Source organism: Carassius auratus, chromosome 3 (genome assembly GCF_003368295.1).
Source record: "Carassius auratus strain Wakin chromosome 3, ASM336829v1, whole genome shotgun sequence".
NCBI classification, from domain to species: domain Eukaryota; kingdom Metazoa; phylum Chordata; class Actinopteri; order Cypriniformes; family Cyprinidae; genus Carassius; species Carassius auratus.
Window position 1 is genome coordinate 22,309,172 of NC_039245.1, and position 16,974 is coordinate 22,326,145.

At 39.4% G+C, this 16,974-nt stretch overlaps 1 protein-coding gene and 1 long non-coding RNA gene across 3 annotated transcripts in view; both read right to left on the reverse strand.

Moving 5' to 3' along the window:
- top2b (DNA topoisomerase II beta) overlaps positions 1-5,233 on the reverse strand; it is a 30,622-nt gene extending 25,389 nt beyond the window's left edge. The window contains exons 1-5 of one of the 2 annotated variants that reach the window (XM_026214645.1): positions 4,748-5,233; positions 3,806-3,985; positions 3,492-3,582; positions 2,815-2,878; positions 1,677-1,822 (exon numbers count right to left, since the gene is read on the reverse strand). In XM_026214645.1, the coding sequence (XP_026070430.1) occupies positions 1,677-1,822; positions 2,815-2,878; positions 3,492-3,582; positions 3,806-3,985; positions 4,748-4,789 (523 nt within the window). In that variant the 5' untranslated portion in view covers positions 4,790-5,233. Of the gene's footprint in view, positions 1-1,676; positions 1,823-2,814; positions 2,879-3,491; positions 3,583-3,805; positions 4,001-4,747 lie in introns of both variants that reach the window. The other variant, XM_026214636.1, reaches the window with a different exon arrangement.
- Positions 5,234-8,743: 3,510 nt separating this feature from the next.
- Positions 8,744-16,351, reverse strand: LOC113041957 (uncharacterized). Its single transcript, XR_003275491.1, has 4 exons — positions 16,222-16,351; positions 9,426-9,619; positions 9,073-9,166; positions 8,744-8,995 (listed from the first exon to the last, which is right to left on the reverse strand). It is a non-coding gene; the product is annotated as an uncharacterized LOC113041957 (long non-coding RNA).
- Between the last annotated feature and the right edge of the window lie 623 nt (positions 16,352-16,974).

Genomic DNA, 16,974 nt, shown 5'->3' on the forward strand with positions numbered 1-16,974 from the left:
AAATGCAAATCAAAGCATCCATATTCATCTCTGTCCTGTAAATTGAATAACCACTAATTAACCTAGCAGATCAGGATGCTCACTTCATCAAACCTCTCCCCTCCCAAACACAGGACCAGACAGGTAAGTTATACTATGAAATGTATTGAACAATAAACATATGCACCATAAAATAAATATGAAAACTTCAAAATCTCTGTTAAATTATTCTACTCTCTTACAACACACATTTTGACCTGACCTGACATTGTCTCTATACACAAATCATAGCATACTGTAAATCAATAAACACAATAACAGTGTGAACTGATATTCAGGTGATGATAACCTACGTGTTCATCATCACAACCATACTGGCTAAACTAGTCTAACAAGCACAAACGTATTTACTGTGAATGGGCAACACAACCAACCCTGTGACGTCACAGGTTACAGTACTGCAAAATGTCGTTTTTGTTATATAACTGTTGTTTAGAGTGGAAATCCATTTCATAAGTTATGAATTACCCTGACTGACGACTTCAAATCCTTTTTTTTTTTTTTTTGCACTCTGAGTGGATTTCCTCTGCACTGGTGGACAGGTATAGGGTAAAAATAAAACATATTCTCTCGTGTCTAACTGCAGTAAATGCATCTTGTAATAAGAAGTAAGGTTAACGATTAAGCGATGTATTAACTGATAAAAATAAAAAGGACAGAATCTGAAAGATGAGACTTTGTTTCTAATGAAAAGTGGAAAAGAAAAACCCAAAGTTTATTGCAGTTATTGGGTGGGAGGCACTCTAAATAATGTCTAGTGAAGTTTATTCATGCATCATGTGAAACAGCATTGACTTAAAGATCGAGCTTGGGTTTTAAGTTCTATATTGATTCATTAAAACAAAGATTTATTACAAGTTCAATATGATAACTAAAAGTTTTACATTTTATTCTGCTCGTGCAGTGGTTAATACAATCCTGTATTTGTTCAGTACACATACATACCAAACAGAAAGACCCATATATGGAAAGTTTTCAAAGAGAGTATGTGTAATGTTACACCCCATTACATCTCACTGTGTTTAAACTGCTTTTTTAAGCAATGTGTGATTAGTTCTAGATGTCGACTGATGCATTCGCTTGGCAGATTAATCAGCATGATAGTTTATTGCTGGAACTATTGGCATAAATCCATGCTGATAGCTTTCGTGGGATGTTTCTGTTGCTGGAGCGGTTGAGAAGGGTCCTCTGTCATTAGACATTATGAGAGGAGCCTCTAGAAGCAGAAATCACTGACAGCATGCGCTGTTTCTTTTGATATGTGACATGGCACAGACCGGACACTTCAGACGCGGATTTAAAACATTGACAACTAAATGGAGGTTTGTCATGTTTTCAAAGCATTACTAACTAATGACTTTGTTGACTAGATGCTGCATTAGTGGAGAAAGGACTGCAGTATGTTTGCTATGAGGGTGAGAGGACGAGTATCAGCCAGTTTGGTCCAACCTAGCTATTGGTATCGGTAAAATCCACCATCGGTTGACCTCTAATTAGTTCACACTCAATCTGCTAATCTGATTTCCCGTTCTGTGGCACAGACAGCAAGTTTAATATTGAGCCGAAAATGAGCAAAACACTACCAACAACATACAGAGAGGTTTCTGAAGATGCACCCCTGCATGTGCTTGTATTACCTGTGACTTTCTTCTCATTGTCATTATAGTTGCTCGAGGTGAGGAGATGTCCAAAGATCAGTGCAGGCACGTACATCTTCTCATCTTTGTGTTCGACCACAGGAATTCCCTTCCCATTATTCCACACGGCGATGGTGTTGGACTCTCTATTAGAACAGAGGACAGGTTAGGACATCACAACACAGAGACAGAAGTCCATCCTGTTCTCCAACAATCGTTTTTATGATGCATCATGATGCTGACATGAAACGATTCCACAAACCATGCAATAAAACAAAAAAATGTTATGTAATGAGTACTGTTTTTATTATAAATGCAGTTGAAGTCATAAATGAATACTACTGTTACATAGACCTACCGTACATGAAAAACTTTTTTTCTCTTATATTGTATTTACCCTATTTGTTCTTTGCATCTTAGTCCTTATTTTTAATAACAAAGATAAAATAACAAAAATAACAATATTGTGAAATACTTTGTTATTGTGAATGAAAATTATGATTTGATTTGTGTCATATCGCTGACCCCAACAGCGCACTACAAATTTACTATAATCAGAGAACCTGAGGACATGGTGAAGCATCATTTTAAAATCAAATTGTTACCCTCTAAATTGGTATTGAATTATGAGGCATGTTAAGATGAAATCTACTAAATTAAATTCAAAAATGCTTTCTGTGAGGGTTAGGGATAGGAAGGGATAGGAAATATAATTAGCACAGTACAAAAACAATAACGTCCACGGAGAGTCCCTGTTAACCACATATGAAAGCTTGTGTGTGTGTGTGTGTGTGCGCGTGTGTGTGTGTGTGTGTGTGTGTGTGAGTGTGTGTGTGTGTGTGTGTGTGTGTGTGTGTGTGTGTGTGTGTGTGTGTGTGTGTGTGTGTGTGTGTGTGTGTGTGCGTGCGTGCGTGCGTGCGTGCGTGCGTGCGTGCGTGCGTGCGTGTGTGTGTGTGTGGTTATGGATGTGAAGTGAGCAGTCATGGGTGTTTATTAGATCATTAACACCCACTGTACGCTTTCCCAACAATCACATCAACATTTTGCGTCTGCAGAACTGTCAACTGTTTGCACCAACATTAATCTGATAGGAGAGCATTTAGAGTCTTTACTCAGCAGATGTTAAAACAGCACTCACGGGTCAAGGGTGATTTTGATGGTGGTCATGTTCTTGTCTCTCTGCTTGTTATCAGCTGCATTGACTGATGGGACAGAAAATCTGATGTTAGAGCATGAACTATCAAAGATATTTCTAATCATTTTTGGAAAATCGCAGCAGATTTATCTTTAAAACTGAAATCATAACAGTGATGGTGACTTCTATATTATTACTTCTAGTGATAGTATTAATAAGAAAATTCATGCATTTCATAATTACATAATATACTGTATATATATATATATATATATATATATATATTTTTTTTTTTTTTTTTTTTTTTACTGCAAAATGACAACAGCAATAAAATGCATAATTCTCTAAAAATGTTTTAATGTCACCACAGCAAATACAGCAATATTTTACATAATGAATAATAAAAATAGATATCATTAATGATAATTTGTTATAATACGTGGTAAATAAAAATTTAATTTTATTAAAAACAATCTGATGCAATTTTGACACAGTTGCATAGTTTCTGCTATAGTCTGTGGTGTATTCAAATATCTTTTTTGTACAAGTATAAATAATTTTTATTTTTAAATACTACTGTGCACTGAAGTGAAATCATTCTCTAAGCAATCATTATTAATTATTTAGCTTGCCAAACAAAGTATGTCAAAGTCACTGAAAGAACATAACGGTATTCTTACCAAGGATTTCATCAAAGATTTTATATAATCCAGGGACGAACGTGATCTCCCTCAAGTTCATTCCAATTTCTTCATCAAAAACCCACATTTGCTATAAAACACAATCATTTAAGTATTATGTAATGACATGGAAAGCACCTGATGGCATTGAAACAGTGAGGCTTTAGAAGGAGCCTGAAATCAGTCAGTTTAACATTTACTTCAACGGTGACTTCTACAGTTAGCAAAACATCATAGATGTCAAGTCATTTCTGTCTTTAAATGATGTTCACTGTAAAAGGCTGGATTCACATTTTGACTCTCTCATCTCTCACCTGCGTGACGGGCTCCACCGAGCCGATGTAGGTGTCCGGACGGAGGAGGATGTGCTCGAGTTGGGTCTTCTTCTGGTAGATCCTCTCCACTGACATCTTCTTCGAGCTCTCCTTCTTGACCGTCTCACTCTTCCCCGCATCTCCTCGGCCGTTCACCTCCTCTTTTTTGGCGCCATTGTTCTTGTCAAAGAGGGTCTGTTGTTAGATACATCCATACATGCAACTTTGTTAAACTTGTCTGCGGCTATCAAATCAACTTGTGGGGCTGCCTTTAATTTAGGAATTATTTTACAGAAACAGAAGGTTTTTGATGATAGCCAGGACTGTAATCTAACTATGAATCTAATTCTATTATCTTCCCAAACTCAGATAAACAAACAAATGAAACTAGTAAATCAGTAACTAATGTGTAACAAACCATTAGTTGATCAGCTCTCATAATTTACATGTGTCTCGCCATTGGCTGCTCTTTTGTTGTGGCTTTGAGAGGTTTTAAATAGAGATCACGCTTTCCAGGTTTAAGCTCAGCTCATTATCTTGGGCTTTTGGCTGTTATAAAGCCATGGCCTGTGTCCATAAACATCACATGTGTAAATCTGACTCTAACAAAGTCGAAAAAGTTTAAAAGTTTAAATCCGTGGAAAGACTCGTTCACATCTAACGAGAATAAAAATAAAAAGCTTCACTAAAGATCACCATCAAACACAGAATGATGATCATATGTGCAGTATTTAAAAAAAGACGTTATGTAAATTATTATAGTTTGTACTGAATAAATAATAAAGAGATGCAGAGTCTGTGAGCTCATTCATGTTGATCTGAGAACCGCGTAACGTTAGCTAAAAGGCTAAAGCACATTTATTCGTACACAAAACGGTTAATTTGCGGTGCCTTTGGGTAATAATACATTAATTACAACATAAGTAATCATTTACAACTTACCACCCAGGTTAAGCCCCCGCTTCCCGCTGCACCGTTAGACATTTTCTATTGTGTGAACCCAGAAATACGATCAAGAACTGTCCATATGTGTTCTGCAAACGCTTCAAACGCAGGGCACCATCTGGTGTCTGTTTCTTCTGTTTATTTACTGCTGCAATGGAGATAAATTACAGTAGGCTCGTCTCATGGAGAAAGTGTGTCCGCTTCTACGTGACTGTTTCTCGGCTATTGTTAAAATCGACCACCGGCGCCTGCTCGAGGCCTAGATCTTTAACTAAGAGTTGTAACTACAACCTAGATATTAAAATATATTAAAAGGTGCGTAATTACATTCTAATAAATACTAAATAACGTAATAAATTATTAAAGAATATAAACTTTTTTTTCTTGTGCTAGGTTGGAATATCACCACATAAAAAGGATATTTTATTCAATAACAAACAGCCGCGGCTTCCGTCCGGCTACACCATCCTCATGGTGACACGCCCCCACAGCTCCACCCGACCAATCAGATGCCAGATAATTTGAGGCGCCGGCATTTCAACCAATAGCACGATGCAGCGTCACGCAATTAAAAACTCGGTAGAAAATACTTACAAGGTTGCCACAATTTTCACTTTCTGTCTGTACAAATATGAATTTAAAATGTAAACCACAAATGTCGCCCTAACATAAATTATGTCCCATTGAATAGCTCTATTTAAAACAGTTACCTTCTATAAAACGGCCGAAGTGATTCTCAAATACTTCTTAATTCGATACAGACTATTTGTTAAACTGGATTTAAATGTATCTACTGCTAAATTGAATAGTCCTATTTGTTTTTAAATAAATAAATAGTACCAAAATACATTCTACTGTTATCACTTACACTGTTAAACTCTCCTAAAGTTAGTTAAACCCGATTTTGTTCAAATTTATTTTTCAACACTGTCAGGGGAAATTTTCTCACTTTAGATAATTACAGAAAATGTAAAAATGTTATTACGTGGTTCAAACCACTCTTTATTGGATATCAATTGTTTCCCTGTCCCTAAAATGTTTACAAAACAATCTCCCTCTCTAGCATTAGATTTTCAGTTTAACACGTTAACAAAATTAATTAGTTATGAAAAAGAAAGTAATTGCTTGCCATAAGTTACTCTCAGGGTCTATAGACAGTTACAGCCTGGCCATCAGTCCTGTAAGTATTTAGAAACTTTGAGAAAAGCATTTGCATAAATATTTATATTTCTTTTTACACTGGTATGCACTTAATGTACCTAAAGTGATATCAAAATGTGCTTAAACATTTGTGATAAAGTCTAATTGAAATAAGTAGAAGCAGGCATGAATGAACAAAGAAATAAAATTGAACACATTGAAAGGTCTGAAAGAATATTCTCAGGTTTCTACTGGACTAATAGTACAGTCAGTCAAAATGTTTTTCACTGTAAATGTAAATGTAGTCACATCACAGTCTCCAGCTATCATAAGTGACTAGGTTGTAAATAATTGCCAAATGTCATCATAGTCACTTTCAAGAGACTCATTATCATAAATGACCGGTGAGTACAACAAGGAGTCCTCTTCACTGCCACCCCCTTTATCTAGTTCTGACAATGAAAGATAAACCAAAGAAAAATTTATAGAAATTACATATTCTGTGCAATAAACTTGAAACCACCAAAAAGAGCTTTGAATATTGCAAGCAGCAAACTGAGTGGACCACTGTCCAACATCTCAACAAACCATTGATGCATCAGTTTGGCTTGTAAATGTGTTTAAATGTATATTGTTGGTAACTGAAGGGTGGATCTGTGGTGTGGCTCAGGACTGACTTACTGTATTCCTGCTTCAGTAAATCTTCATTATCAGAGTCCAATTGAGAAAACCGTTACAAGCATATCTACAGTTCTCAGAAACACAACAGGTCACTATTTCTCCAACATCATTTGCCAGCTTTGCTCTTAAGCCAACTAAGCTAATCTATCTATTTATCTATCTATCTGATAGATATCTGATCTGTTTGTCTGTCTATGACTATATATAACACAGATATAACACTAATTTCACAAAAAAAATATTAGATCAATTTAAAATATATATTTCATTCCTATACAGCCTTGGTGTGACATTTTTGTAACCACATAATTATTTATTATTATTATTATTGTTGTTGTTGTTTAAAAAAATGATACTTTGAAGAATGTTGGTAACCAAACAGTTTTGAGCTACTGTATTCCTCAAAATATCTTATTTTACTCAGATGAAAGTAAATATTTTACAGCACCCTTGTTATACATGTTACATGTACTGTATGGTAAAGTAGCCTATATGCATAGTTACAAGCAACTTACCATACACCCAACCATGATAAATACCCTATCGTAAGGATAGGGACAGGTTTGGTGGTAGGGTTTGTTAAAGGGTTAACATTGTATAATGTACAGTGTATAAAAATCTAATTATTATAAGGGAACATGGCTCAATCTGTTTATATTATATTGTTTTAATAAATAAACAAGTATTTACTTAAAAAAAAAGATTTGCTTTCGCCTGTTTATATCTGATTTAAAGCTGCAGTAGGGAACTTTTGACGCTCTAGCGGTTAATAAACAGAACTGCTTGCGTCTTGCGGAAGAACATCGTAGCCGGAACTACTTCTCTCTGTTTATGTCTATGAAGAATCACAAAGGTACTGGGTTACTCCGCGGCGGTATCCCCGAAGCAATCTAAAATAGTCAGAATATAAACACTTATTATAGGTGCACCCTAGTGATTCAGGACAAGCCAAAACACGGTTTGGAAAATGGATTCATGGTGTACTCGCTTATTATATAAATTTTTCTACATTTTGAACACAAACAAAGTTACGGACCGCAGCTCTGATTGGATGTTTCTTACCGGGAGCGGTCCGTAACTGCAAATGGCAATAGGACCACTGGGAGGAGCCAGAGGAGCTTGATTTTTTTCACAGATTATCTGTCTCATATTCTACTGTCAGGACATAATGACAGGTTTAATAAATATGTAAAAAATATTTTTTTACAAAAGTTCCCTACTGCACCTTTAAGGAATATCCTTTTTAATGATATACTGACGAGTATGACGAGTGAGTTTTGAGGCAATAAACATTTTTTGCACCAAAATTAAAATCTGTAATGTCTTTTGTAAGCATTTAGCCAAACTTAACCAGTGTGAAAAAGTGAGTGAGTGAAGTGAAGTGACAAGTATGATGACCCACACTCAGAATTCATGATCTGCATTTAACCCATCCAAAGTGCACACAACACAGCAGTGAACACACACCCGGAGCAATGGGCAGCCATTTATGCTGCGGCGTCCGGGGAACAGTTGGGGGTCAGTGCCTTGCTCAAGTCGTGGTATCGCTGGCCCGAGACTCAAACCGCCAATCTTAGAGTTAGGAGTCAAACTCTCTAACCACTAGGCCACGACTTCCCACTCTTTAACCAGCCACCCTTTACACAAATCTTGTTACATTAGCTAAAAGTCCAATGCTTATAAAGATACTAAATGATTAGTAATCACTTACAAACATTTACAAATTATGATTTTTTATTTTATTTACATTTTTAAACAAATGATTAATAAATGATGACTAGAGATGTGTTGAATTGGGTAAAATCAGGTCTTTAGGGAATTATTTTTTGCTGTTGAGATGACTGCTCATAAAGGTATTAATGATTAGTAAACATTTGTAAACATTTGCAAATGATGAATAGTTTCCACTTTTGATTGGTTACTGCAAAAACATGAACAAATAATTAGTATAAAGACCCAAAAATGAAGATCATATGAATTGAACGTTTACTGACATTTGAGAGCATTTCAATTTACATTAAATAATCATATGTTAATCATTAGGTAATGTTAAGTACGTTCATTAGTAAACATTAACAAGAAAATTATCTCATATTTCTACCTATGTCAATATATATTAACTGAAAGTTATATATTAAATGAACTTTACTATAAAGTGTTACCATTAAACAATTTGTTTTTGAAAATAATTCCCCTCAACCCTGCTAGCAATTTCATCTCTGTACCTAATTTCTGTGTGGTTAAACGTAATAACAGCTGACCCCACGTTACAACCATCCTTGGTCTCTCCTGCTTTCTCAATGTTTTGAGAAGTGGATAAAGGAAAAGCTGTTTCCGGACTGATGTCATGTTGCTCATAGTCTGTGTCATACGATGCACTCTCAACGCTCCTCTGCGCTCAGATACGCTGAGGAGATACAGGAACTAAAGGAACAGAGAAAACAATTTACAAATACAGAAAACAAATGTCATCCACATAACATCCACAAATACACACTCACCCTTAGCATCACTGCTGTTGTTTTTGACCATGACGAGATGGAAAGCATAGTTATTTTCCTTCACCTGAGGTCTGCAGGTTCATGTCTCTAACAGCTAACAGCGAAGGGGAAACACACAATTGTCTCAGTTGTAAATCTCAATGGTCCTTCAATTGTCTTCAGTAAAATGTAATTCATTATTTCTTATTTATTTATTTTGCCATTGATTATGGACATGCTCTTGGCAGGTTTTGTGTGATTCATCAGAATAAAGGTCTTGATGTAGCTAATAAGATGCTCCACAATATTTTCTGCCAACATTTAATTGAAAAAGTTGTGCTTTGGATGGTGTCGGGCTGTTGGTTTGCACCCACCTTTCTTCTTTTATCATGATCACACAAGAGGATATTTGTGATGACTGCAATCAAAAGAAAGAACCCCAGAACGAAACACCTCAGTAGCTCTGGAGACGGGAAGAATCCATGTGGATTCACAGATTCAGCATCACCTTTGTTTGCAGGGGCTGAGGTTGGTTTTGGACTGGTGCAAATAGGCAGACCAAGAGAATCTGGAAAAAAAAAAAAATGTAATCTTAAAGCTGTTTTCCCTCTGTCTCCATCTCCTTGTTCTTTGTTTCTTCACAGAAGGCAACCGTGACAGTTGTAAACAGTGAAGCTCAATGAAATATATTTTTGAAATAGAAAATACTGCATATATTTAGTTTCAACCCTCATTTACTAAAATATATTTTCAAATATATTTCAGGGGCATTTTCCAATCTTATGGTAAAGTACATTCAGGCTAAATGCAAATTATATATATTTGTATATTGTAAAGTATGTTTTTGCTGATTTTATTATTATTATTATTATTATTTATTATATTTAATGTGTTGTAGACTACAAATTCAGACTGGTCATGATGGCGCGTCCATATGCAGCAGCTTCTCTCTGTCCCGACAGAACAGTGTTTTTTTGTGTTTTTGTACGTCCTCATCACGTCGCTCGATGTCAGCAGAACTGTATTTTTACAGTTAAACTCCATGCACGCAGAACAGCTGCGGGATCTCGGTCTGCTACAGAGGCCTACACCATCACCATCCCCCACGACTGCATCTCGCCCACAGAGGAGGCCTCGCCACAAGTGGTGTGAGAGGAAGCAGAGACTAGGCTAACGGCTAACAAACGCAAGCCATCTATCCCCACCATCGTACTGGCTAACGTACGCTCATTGGAAAATTAACTGGACTACATTCGACGACAGCGTTACACAGCTCGACCAGCTGACGTGCTATCGAGCGAACAGAGCTCTCGTGGAGGGAGGGAAAACCCGTGCTTTGTGTTTACATCAATGACGCGTGATGCAGCGATGCTGTTGTGATCTGCAAACACTGCTCACCCCTGGTGGAGTTTATGATTATTAAGTGCCGGCCGATCTATCTGCCAAGGGAATACACTGCCATATTGCTCATTTCGGTTTACATTCCCCCGAACAACATCAACAGCAACAGGAACGACGCACTATATGAACTGTACCAGCACACCAGTGAGCAGCAGACAGCACACCCTGATGCTTTTCTCATCATAGCTGGGGATTTCAACCATGCTGACCTAAAGAGTGTGTTTCTAAAAATACACCAACACATTAACTTTCCAACACGAGGTAATAACATTTTGGACTTTGTTTACACCACACAGAGAGGAGCTTACAAAGCCCTCCCCCTCCCCCTCCCCCGAGCCTCAGACCACATCACTGACATACTAATGCCTGCATACAGACCGCTCATTAAAGTCAAAAACAGATTTAAATATGATCCTTCAGCAGGATCAATGCACGCAAAGCTTCAGGTCCTGACGACATCCCTGGGCATGTACTGAGAACTCACTGATGTCTTCACAGACATTTTCAACACCTCCCTTAGTCAGGCTATTGTTCCCACGTTTCAAAACTACCACCATCATTCCAGTACCTAAGAAGCTGTCTCCTCCTGCTTCAATGAATACTGTCCTGTTGAACTTACTCCCATCCTCATGAAGTGCTTTGCACAGAAATGATCTGGCATCGTGTCAAAGATGCTGTCAACAGAACTTGTACTGAACCCAGAACATTTATTTAAATAAATATACTGTCACATATTTCATAATTATGACATGATCATGAAAAAAGTACAGACCTACCACATTTAACTTAAAAAAGGACTGAGCAACTGGAGTTAATAACCTCACAACAGATCTTTATCTGATAGTTGTGATGAACTCCTCTGATTAAGACACTAGACCTGCCCAAGGTCAAGCTCACGCCATATATCATGAGGAACATTATGGACAGTGTCTTCAGTCAGAGGCACAGAAGATTTCGGATCTGGGGATTTAATAGTCCAGGAACATGGGCTAGATATTTGAGCCACATAGGGAGAACCTGCAGATGAAAGAAGATAATTCTTCAGCCAAAGTGCTGATCTGCTAGTGACACAAATGAGAATACGAGAAATTGTACAATTTACTTTCTCATTGCATATTACTGGTCTATAAACTAATCTTTGGTGTCTATAATTCCAGAAATAAATGTATATAACAAAACGATTTGCAACAGTGGTAAAGCAGCCATGGTGACCTGATGTTATGTCTCCATTCCCTCCTTCAGGGAACGAGGGTTATACATGTAACCGAGACCTTCCCTTTCAGTCAGTCACTATAGAAGTCATGTCAGTGACCAAAGAACTGGGATCCCTACCAATGCGCCATGGATGCTGCCTCTTCCAGTGTCCAGTACAAACCTCCTGTGCCCCTTTTTGGTGTAGCCCGGGGCTCGCAACAAGAAGACCAGTCACTGTTGTCGTAGCACTACCCACTAAGTGAGATTGGATAACGCTGGGAAAACGTATCCGTACCACTTGGGAGGTTTCAGAAGCACTTACACATATGAACAATCATTTAGGTGCATATGGTACATTAGAGGTGATTATAATCCTCTTGGAACTGGACGAAGTTTGCCGAGAAACACAGGCTCTAAGGCTATCCCGTGGACTTTACACATATGTCAAGGATTCATAGAGTGAGGGCCATCTGGCTGCCGAGGGAATGGAGGAGCTAGACAGGGTCTACATTACGGATACTCTGGAGCGATTTTAGCAAGCCAACGCTAAACCGGGACCTCTCAGTGCCTCTACCTGAGGTCCTAAAGCTTTGTGTCTAGTCTACCTACTATATCAAGGTTTGGACAGGACAAAGCAAAGCTTGGGCGGGGGCAGTGCTTGCAGGTTCACTACCTGATCCTCGAAAGGGGTACTAGGAACCTTGGGCACATAGACCAATTCTAGGCACAATTTTTTGACAGAGAATGCGTGCCAGTCACCTACACTCTTAACAAGCGAGTGCAAGCAGGAGCGGAGTTTTCATTGATAAAAACTTCAGACTGCAACTGATTGCAAAGGCTTAAAGAGACCCTGCTGTAGTGATATGAGCACTAGAGACAGGTCCCAAGAGGGTATAGAGGGGGGCCAGGGAGGATTTATCCTTCTTGCTCCCTAAGGAACCCGATGACCAGGTCATGCTTCCCTACCGACCTCCCTTCCATGTGGTCATGGTTAGCATCAATCGCAGTGACATAGACTTTAAGGGTGAAAGGAGACAGCCTTCACTCTAGCCCTTGCTGAACAAAGAAAAGCATGACCCTGATCAAGCATATCCAGGGGCCTTCTCAGTGTGAAGAACACCACTCGATCGAACAGGTTCTACTTCAAGGCATAAACGTCTCGTATATGGTGCTCTCGCCAAAATGATGGTGTCACCTGCCTCCTGGGGTAGGTTAGCTAGGACCTTTGTGTCCCTTCCAGGAACCAGAAATGAATTTTCCAGAGGTCTCAACATGGGTGCTCCAGGGTGACCCATCTCTGAGTCAGTAGATCCTTTCTCAGAGAAATCTGCCAAAGGAATCTGCCAAGGAGGGGCCGACACAAGGATCGTTAGTTCCGGGAACCAGGTCTGAGTGGGCCAATAAGGCACCACAAGCAGGACCTGCTCCTCGTCCTCCCTGATCTTGCACAGTGTCTGGCATACTAGGGGAAATGCATACTTGCAAAATCCCTATGGCCAGCTGTGTGCCAGTGCATCCATTGCTGAGTGTTCCATTGGTCAGTAAGTAAAACAACTGGCAGTGAGAAACCTCTGGAGATGCAAACATGTCTACCTGAGTGGCTCCGAAACATCTCCAAATCAGCTGGATCGTCGGGGGATGGAGTCTCCTTTCTCTTATAGCGTAGCTCATGACAGCTCCTCAGCTACACGGTGGGGCAGACCCGGAATGTGAATGCAAGTGCAGTTTGGGACATATCCATACCCCTGACATGACATATGCCTGGACATGTGTTTTACGCGCACCCATGCCCGGAGAAACACAAGGTCTGAACACATGGTGAAGGTTTGGCAACAGGTCGGTTAACTTGGACCCATTGAGTGCAACGCCCACCTCTGAACTCAGCCATAAATACAGTGCTGAAGCAGTCTCATATGCAGTAGCCACAGTGGTGTAACTGCCGTTGCAGCCTCTGAAATTGTTTCAGTGGGACTGCTGTCCTACCCTTGAATATATTTAGGCAGTTCAGCATTGACCATGCATGTTCCTGATGTTGTCTGTTTGACTGAATTCAACTCCATACTGAGAAAAGTGATCCACTATGTTGAGGAGAGTTTGCTCTTTTTTCCCAGTTGACACAAAGGCCCAACCAGCTGAGGTGAGTTTGCAGACAACATTACAGTCATCGGCCTCATCCAGGACGGTGATGAGTCTGCTTTCAGACAAGATGTTGAGCAGCTGGCTGTCTGGTGCAGTCTTACCAACCTGGAGCTGAACACACTCAAAACAGTGGAGATGATTGTGGACTTTAGGAGAACCCCCCCTGCACTTTCCCCAAGCATCATGAACAACCTGCCACAGGAGCTACTGAAACAGTTCTACTCAGCCGTCATTCAAGAACTGTATACATCCAGAGTGAGGAAAAGGGCTCAGAAAATCACTCTGGATCCCTCACATCTAAGTTACCCCATCTTTGAACTTTTGCCATCTGGCCGGCACCGCAAATACCAGAACATTCAGGCACAAGAACAGTTTCTTCCCCCAGACAATCGAGCTCATGAACAGTAAAATGTTTCCCACTTATGCTTATGCAATTAAAATATGCAATACCCTTATATTTATTTGTGAACCCTCCATCCTAGTACATCCCTGCATCTTACTCAGTCCTATTCCATTATCATTTATAGCACAATTTTTCATACACTTATTTATTTATTTATTTGTTTGTTGCCTGGTTTTTGTCTCTGTGTACTTGAAGCTTATGTCACTAAAACAAATTCCTTGTATGTGCAAGCATACTTGGCAATACTGCTCTTTCTGATTCTGATTTATTGATGCTCTCAAACTGCCCGGTGCAGCTGCCTGACGGGGCAGAATGTCGAGTTGTCTCAGTCTGCTCTTGTGCAGCCAAGAACTGTTGGGCCATGTTCTCGATTGTGTCACCGAAAAGACCAGTCTGGGAAACAGGTACCTTGAGTAACCAAACTTTGTCATTGTTCCTCATGTTGACCAGACACAACCAGAGATGGTGCTCCTGGACCACAAGTGTGGACATCACACGACCCAGAGAACTTTGTCACTCAGTGTGCAAGATCAATTGTGGTTCAGAGCTATTTTAGAACTTCCGGAGTGCACACACATAGAGCAGTGAACACACACACACACTGTGAACACACACCCGGAGCAGTGGGCAGCCATTTATGCTGCAGCGCCTGGGGAGCAGTTGGGCGTTCGATGCCTTGCTCAAGGGCACCTAAGTCGTGGTATTGAGGGTGGAGAGAGCACTGTACATGCACAATTCCTGACGGCTCGAGACTCGAACTCACAACCATTGGATTGCGAGTCTGACTCTCTAACCATTAGGCCACGACTTCCCCAAAAGACTAGTACCTACAGACTAGGAAGGGGAGGCACGGTTCGCCCTGCCGGGTGGAGGTGGTATTAGGACACAAATGCATTGCAACTGACTGATCCACTGGGAGGACTCCACGTATACCCCCTAGCTGCACCACCGTTGAGAGTGGTGAGGGAGGAGCAGGTTGGTTTCCGGCAGAAAAGGTGCCCTCCACAACCTGGTAGGCTCCTCATGCACCTCCGAGGAAAATGGCATCAGGGTGGTGCGCAGAGAACCAGCACAGCCCGATGAACCAATCGTCCAACCTTGAGGGCTCAGGACATGGTGGATGTGTCCACTTGAGCCCTACCCTCATGGCGGCCCGGGAAAGCATAGCCATTGTTTCCAGATCCGATTCAAGCCTTGCTACAGTCCCAGAGGCAGCAGCGCAGCCGAATCCGAATCCCCTGCTGACTGCCACCATGATGAGCACTAGATCAAGTCAGAGGCAAAGGAGCTCGGCGCCTTTGAGGTAACAGAGCTTGGCCCATGACTCCGAAATTATCATCTTCCTGCAATGAGAATATGACTCATACAGAAATGCCACCTCAGCATGCTAAACTTACACACACACCCTAAACCCAGCAGATGTAGCAAAAAATGCAACTTGAAACAGTTAAAACCAGCTGATTTAGCAAAAAAAAAAAAAAAAAAAAATACAGTTAAAAACCAATAAAACCAGCTGACAGTTGTAGTTTCAATAGTTTTGGCTCATCTGAACATTCTGTCAATGTAAGTCTGGGATTTTCCTGTTTTTTAAATCTTTATTTTTATGAAAAGCATAAGTAAAAGATATGGCAACCCGAGTCAGGACAATCTGAAGGTCTAATCTGAGTTTGGTGGATGTAGCTTAAAAAAGAGGAGTAGCAATCAGAAGTGTTGTCTATTAATAATAATAATAATAATAATAATAATAATAATAATAATAATAATAATAATAATAATAAGCTTATGTAGGCCTAGCCCTAGTAGATCAGTTAGTTGGCTTTTTCAAGCAAATTTATTAATTTCTTTTTGACTGCTGAAAATTGAGCTTTACCATAACAAGAAAATTTATATTTTTTAACATAAAATAGTGAAATAATTTAAAACTGCAATAACATTAAACTTTAAATGCAGCCTTTCCTTTGTGAACAGTTTTCTTTCAATGACAGACAGACAGACAGACAGACAGACAGATAGACAGATAGATAGATAGATACCTTGCAATAGTTTGTATGATGGTTATGATCTTTAAGGTTTTCATCCTTCATGAGGTGGATGAAGGCTGTGTTCAGTACTGCTGTTTCACTCTCTGAAAAACAGATAGGAAGTTTTCTTTCTTATTCTTCTTCTGAAACCACGCATTCCATAAAGTTAGTAGTAGTAGTAGTAGTAGTATTTCAAGTGTGTTGTTAGTATTTTACACATGTGTATGTCCTCAGGACAACAAGAATCCTCCGCATAAGTTTTGGTCATAATTGATAACTTAATAGCTTTGTTAGCTTTTTTACTGGCCTGGATGCGAGAGTGTATAAAATGTAACTTAGAAAATAAAACTCAAGTATGAAATGTCCAGTACTTCAGTGCTCGCGTTCACGTGCCTCAGAGCCAAACAAGTGTGTTTACATTCTCATCACGCGCACGTGGCAGCACACGCGCGCTCTCCTATTGGCCAGTTCGTGTTTGAGCTCCAAACATCCAGGAAATGCACGCTACAAAATTGTAAAGGAAAGCTTAATATGAATTAACGTAAGCAAAATGTAGGTTTAAAGTACGTTCAAAGAATAATAAATGCACATTGTCTTCATTTTTCTCCGTCCAAGAGATGAAAAACAGCAGCTAGAAATCAAAGTCTAAACGTTTCTTTCAAATGGATATGTTTCAAATACTCATACTAAATATTCATATATATTTAATAACAGCTGAGCATGCGCAAATAAGTGTCTTGTTCTTCCGAAAACAACCTAAAAAAA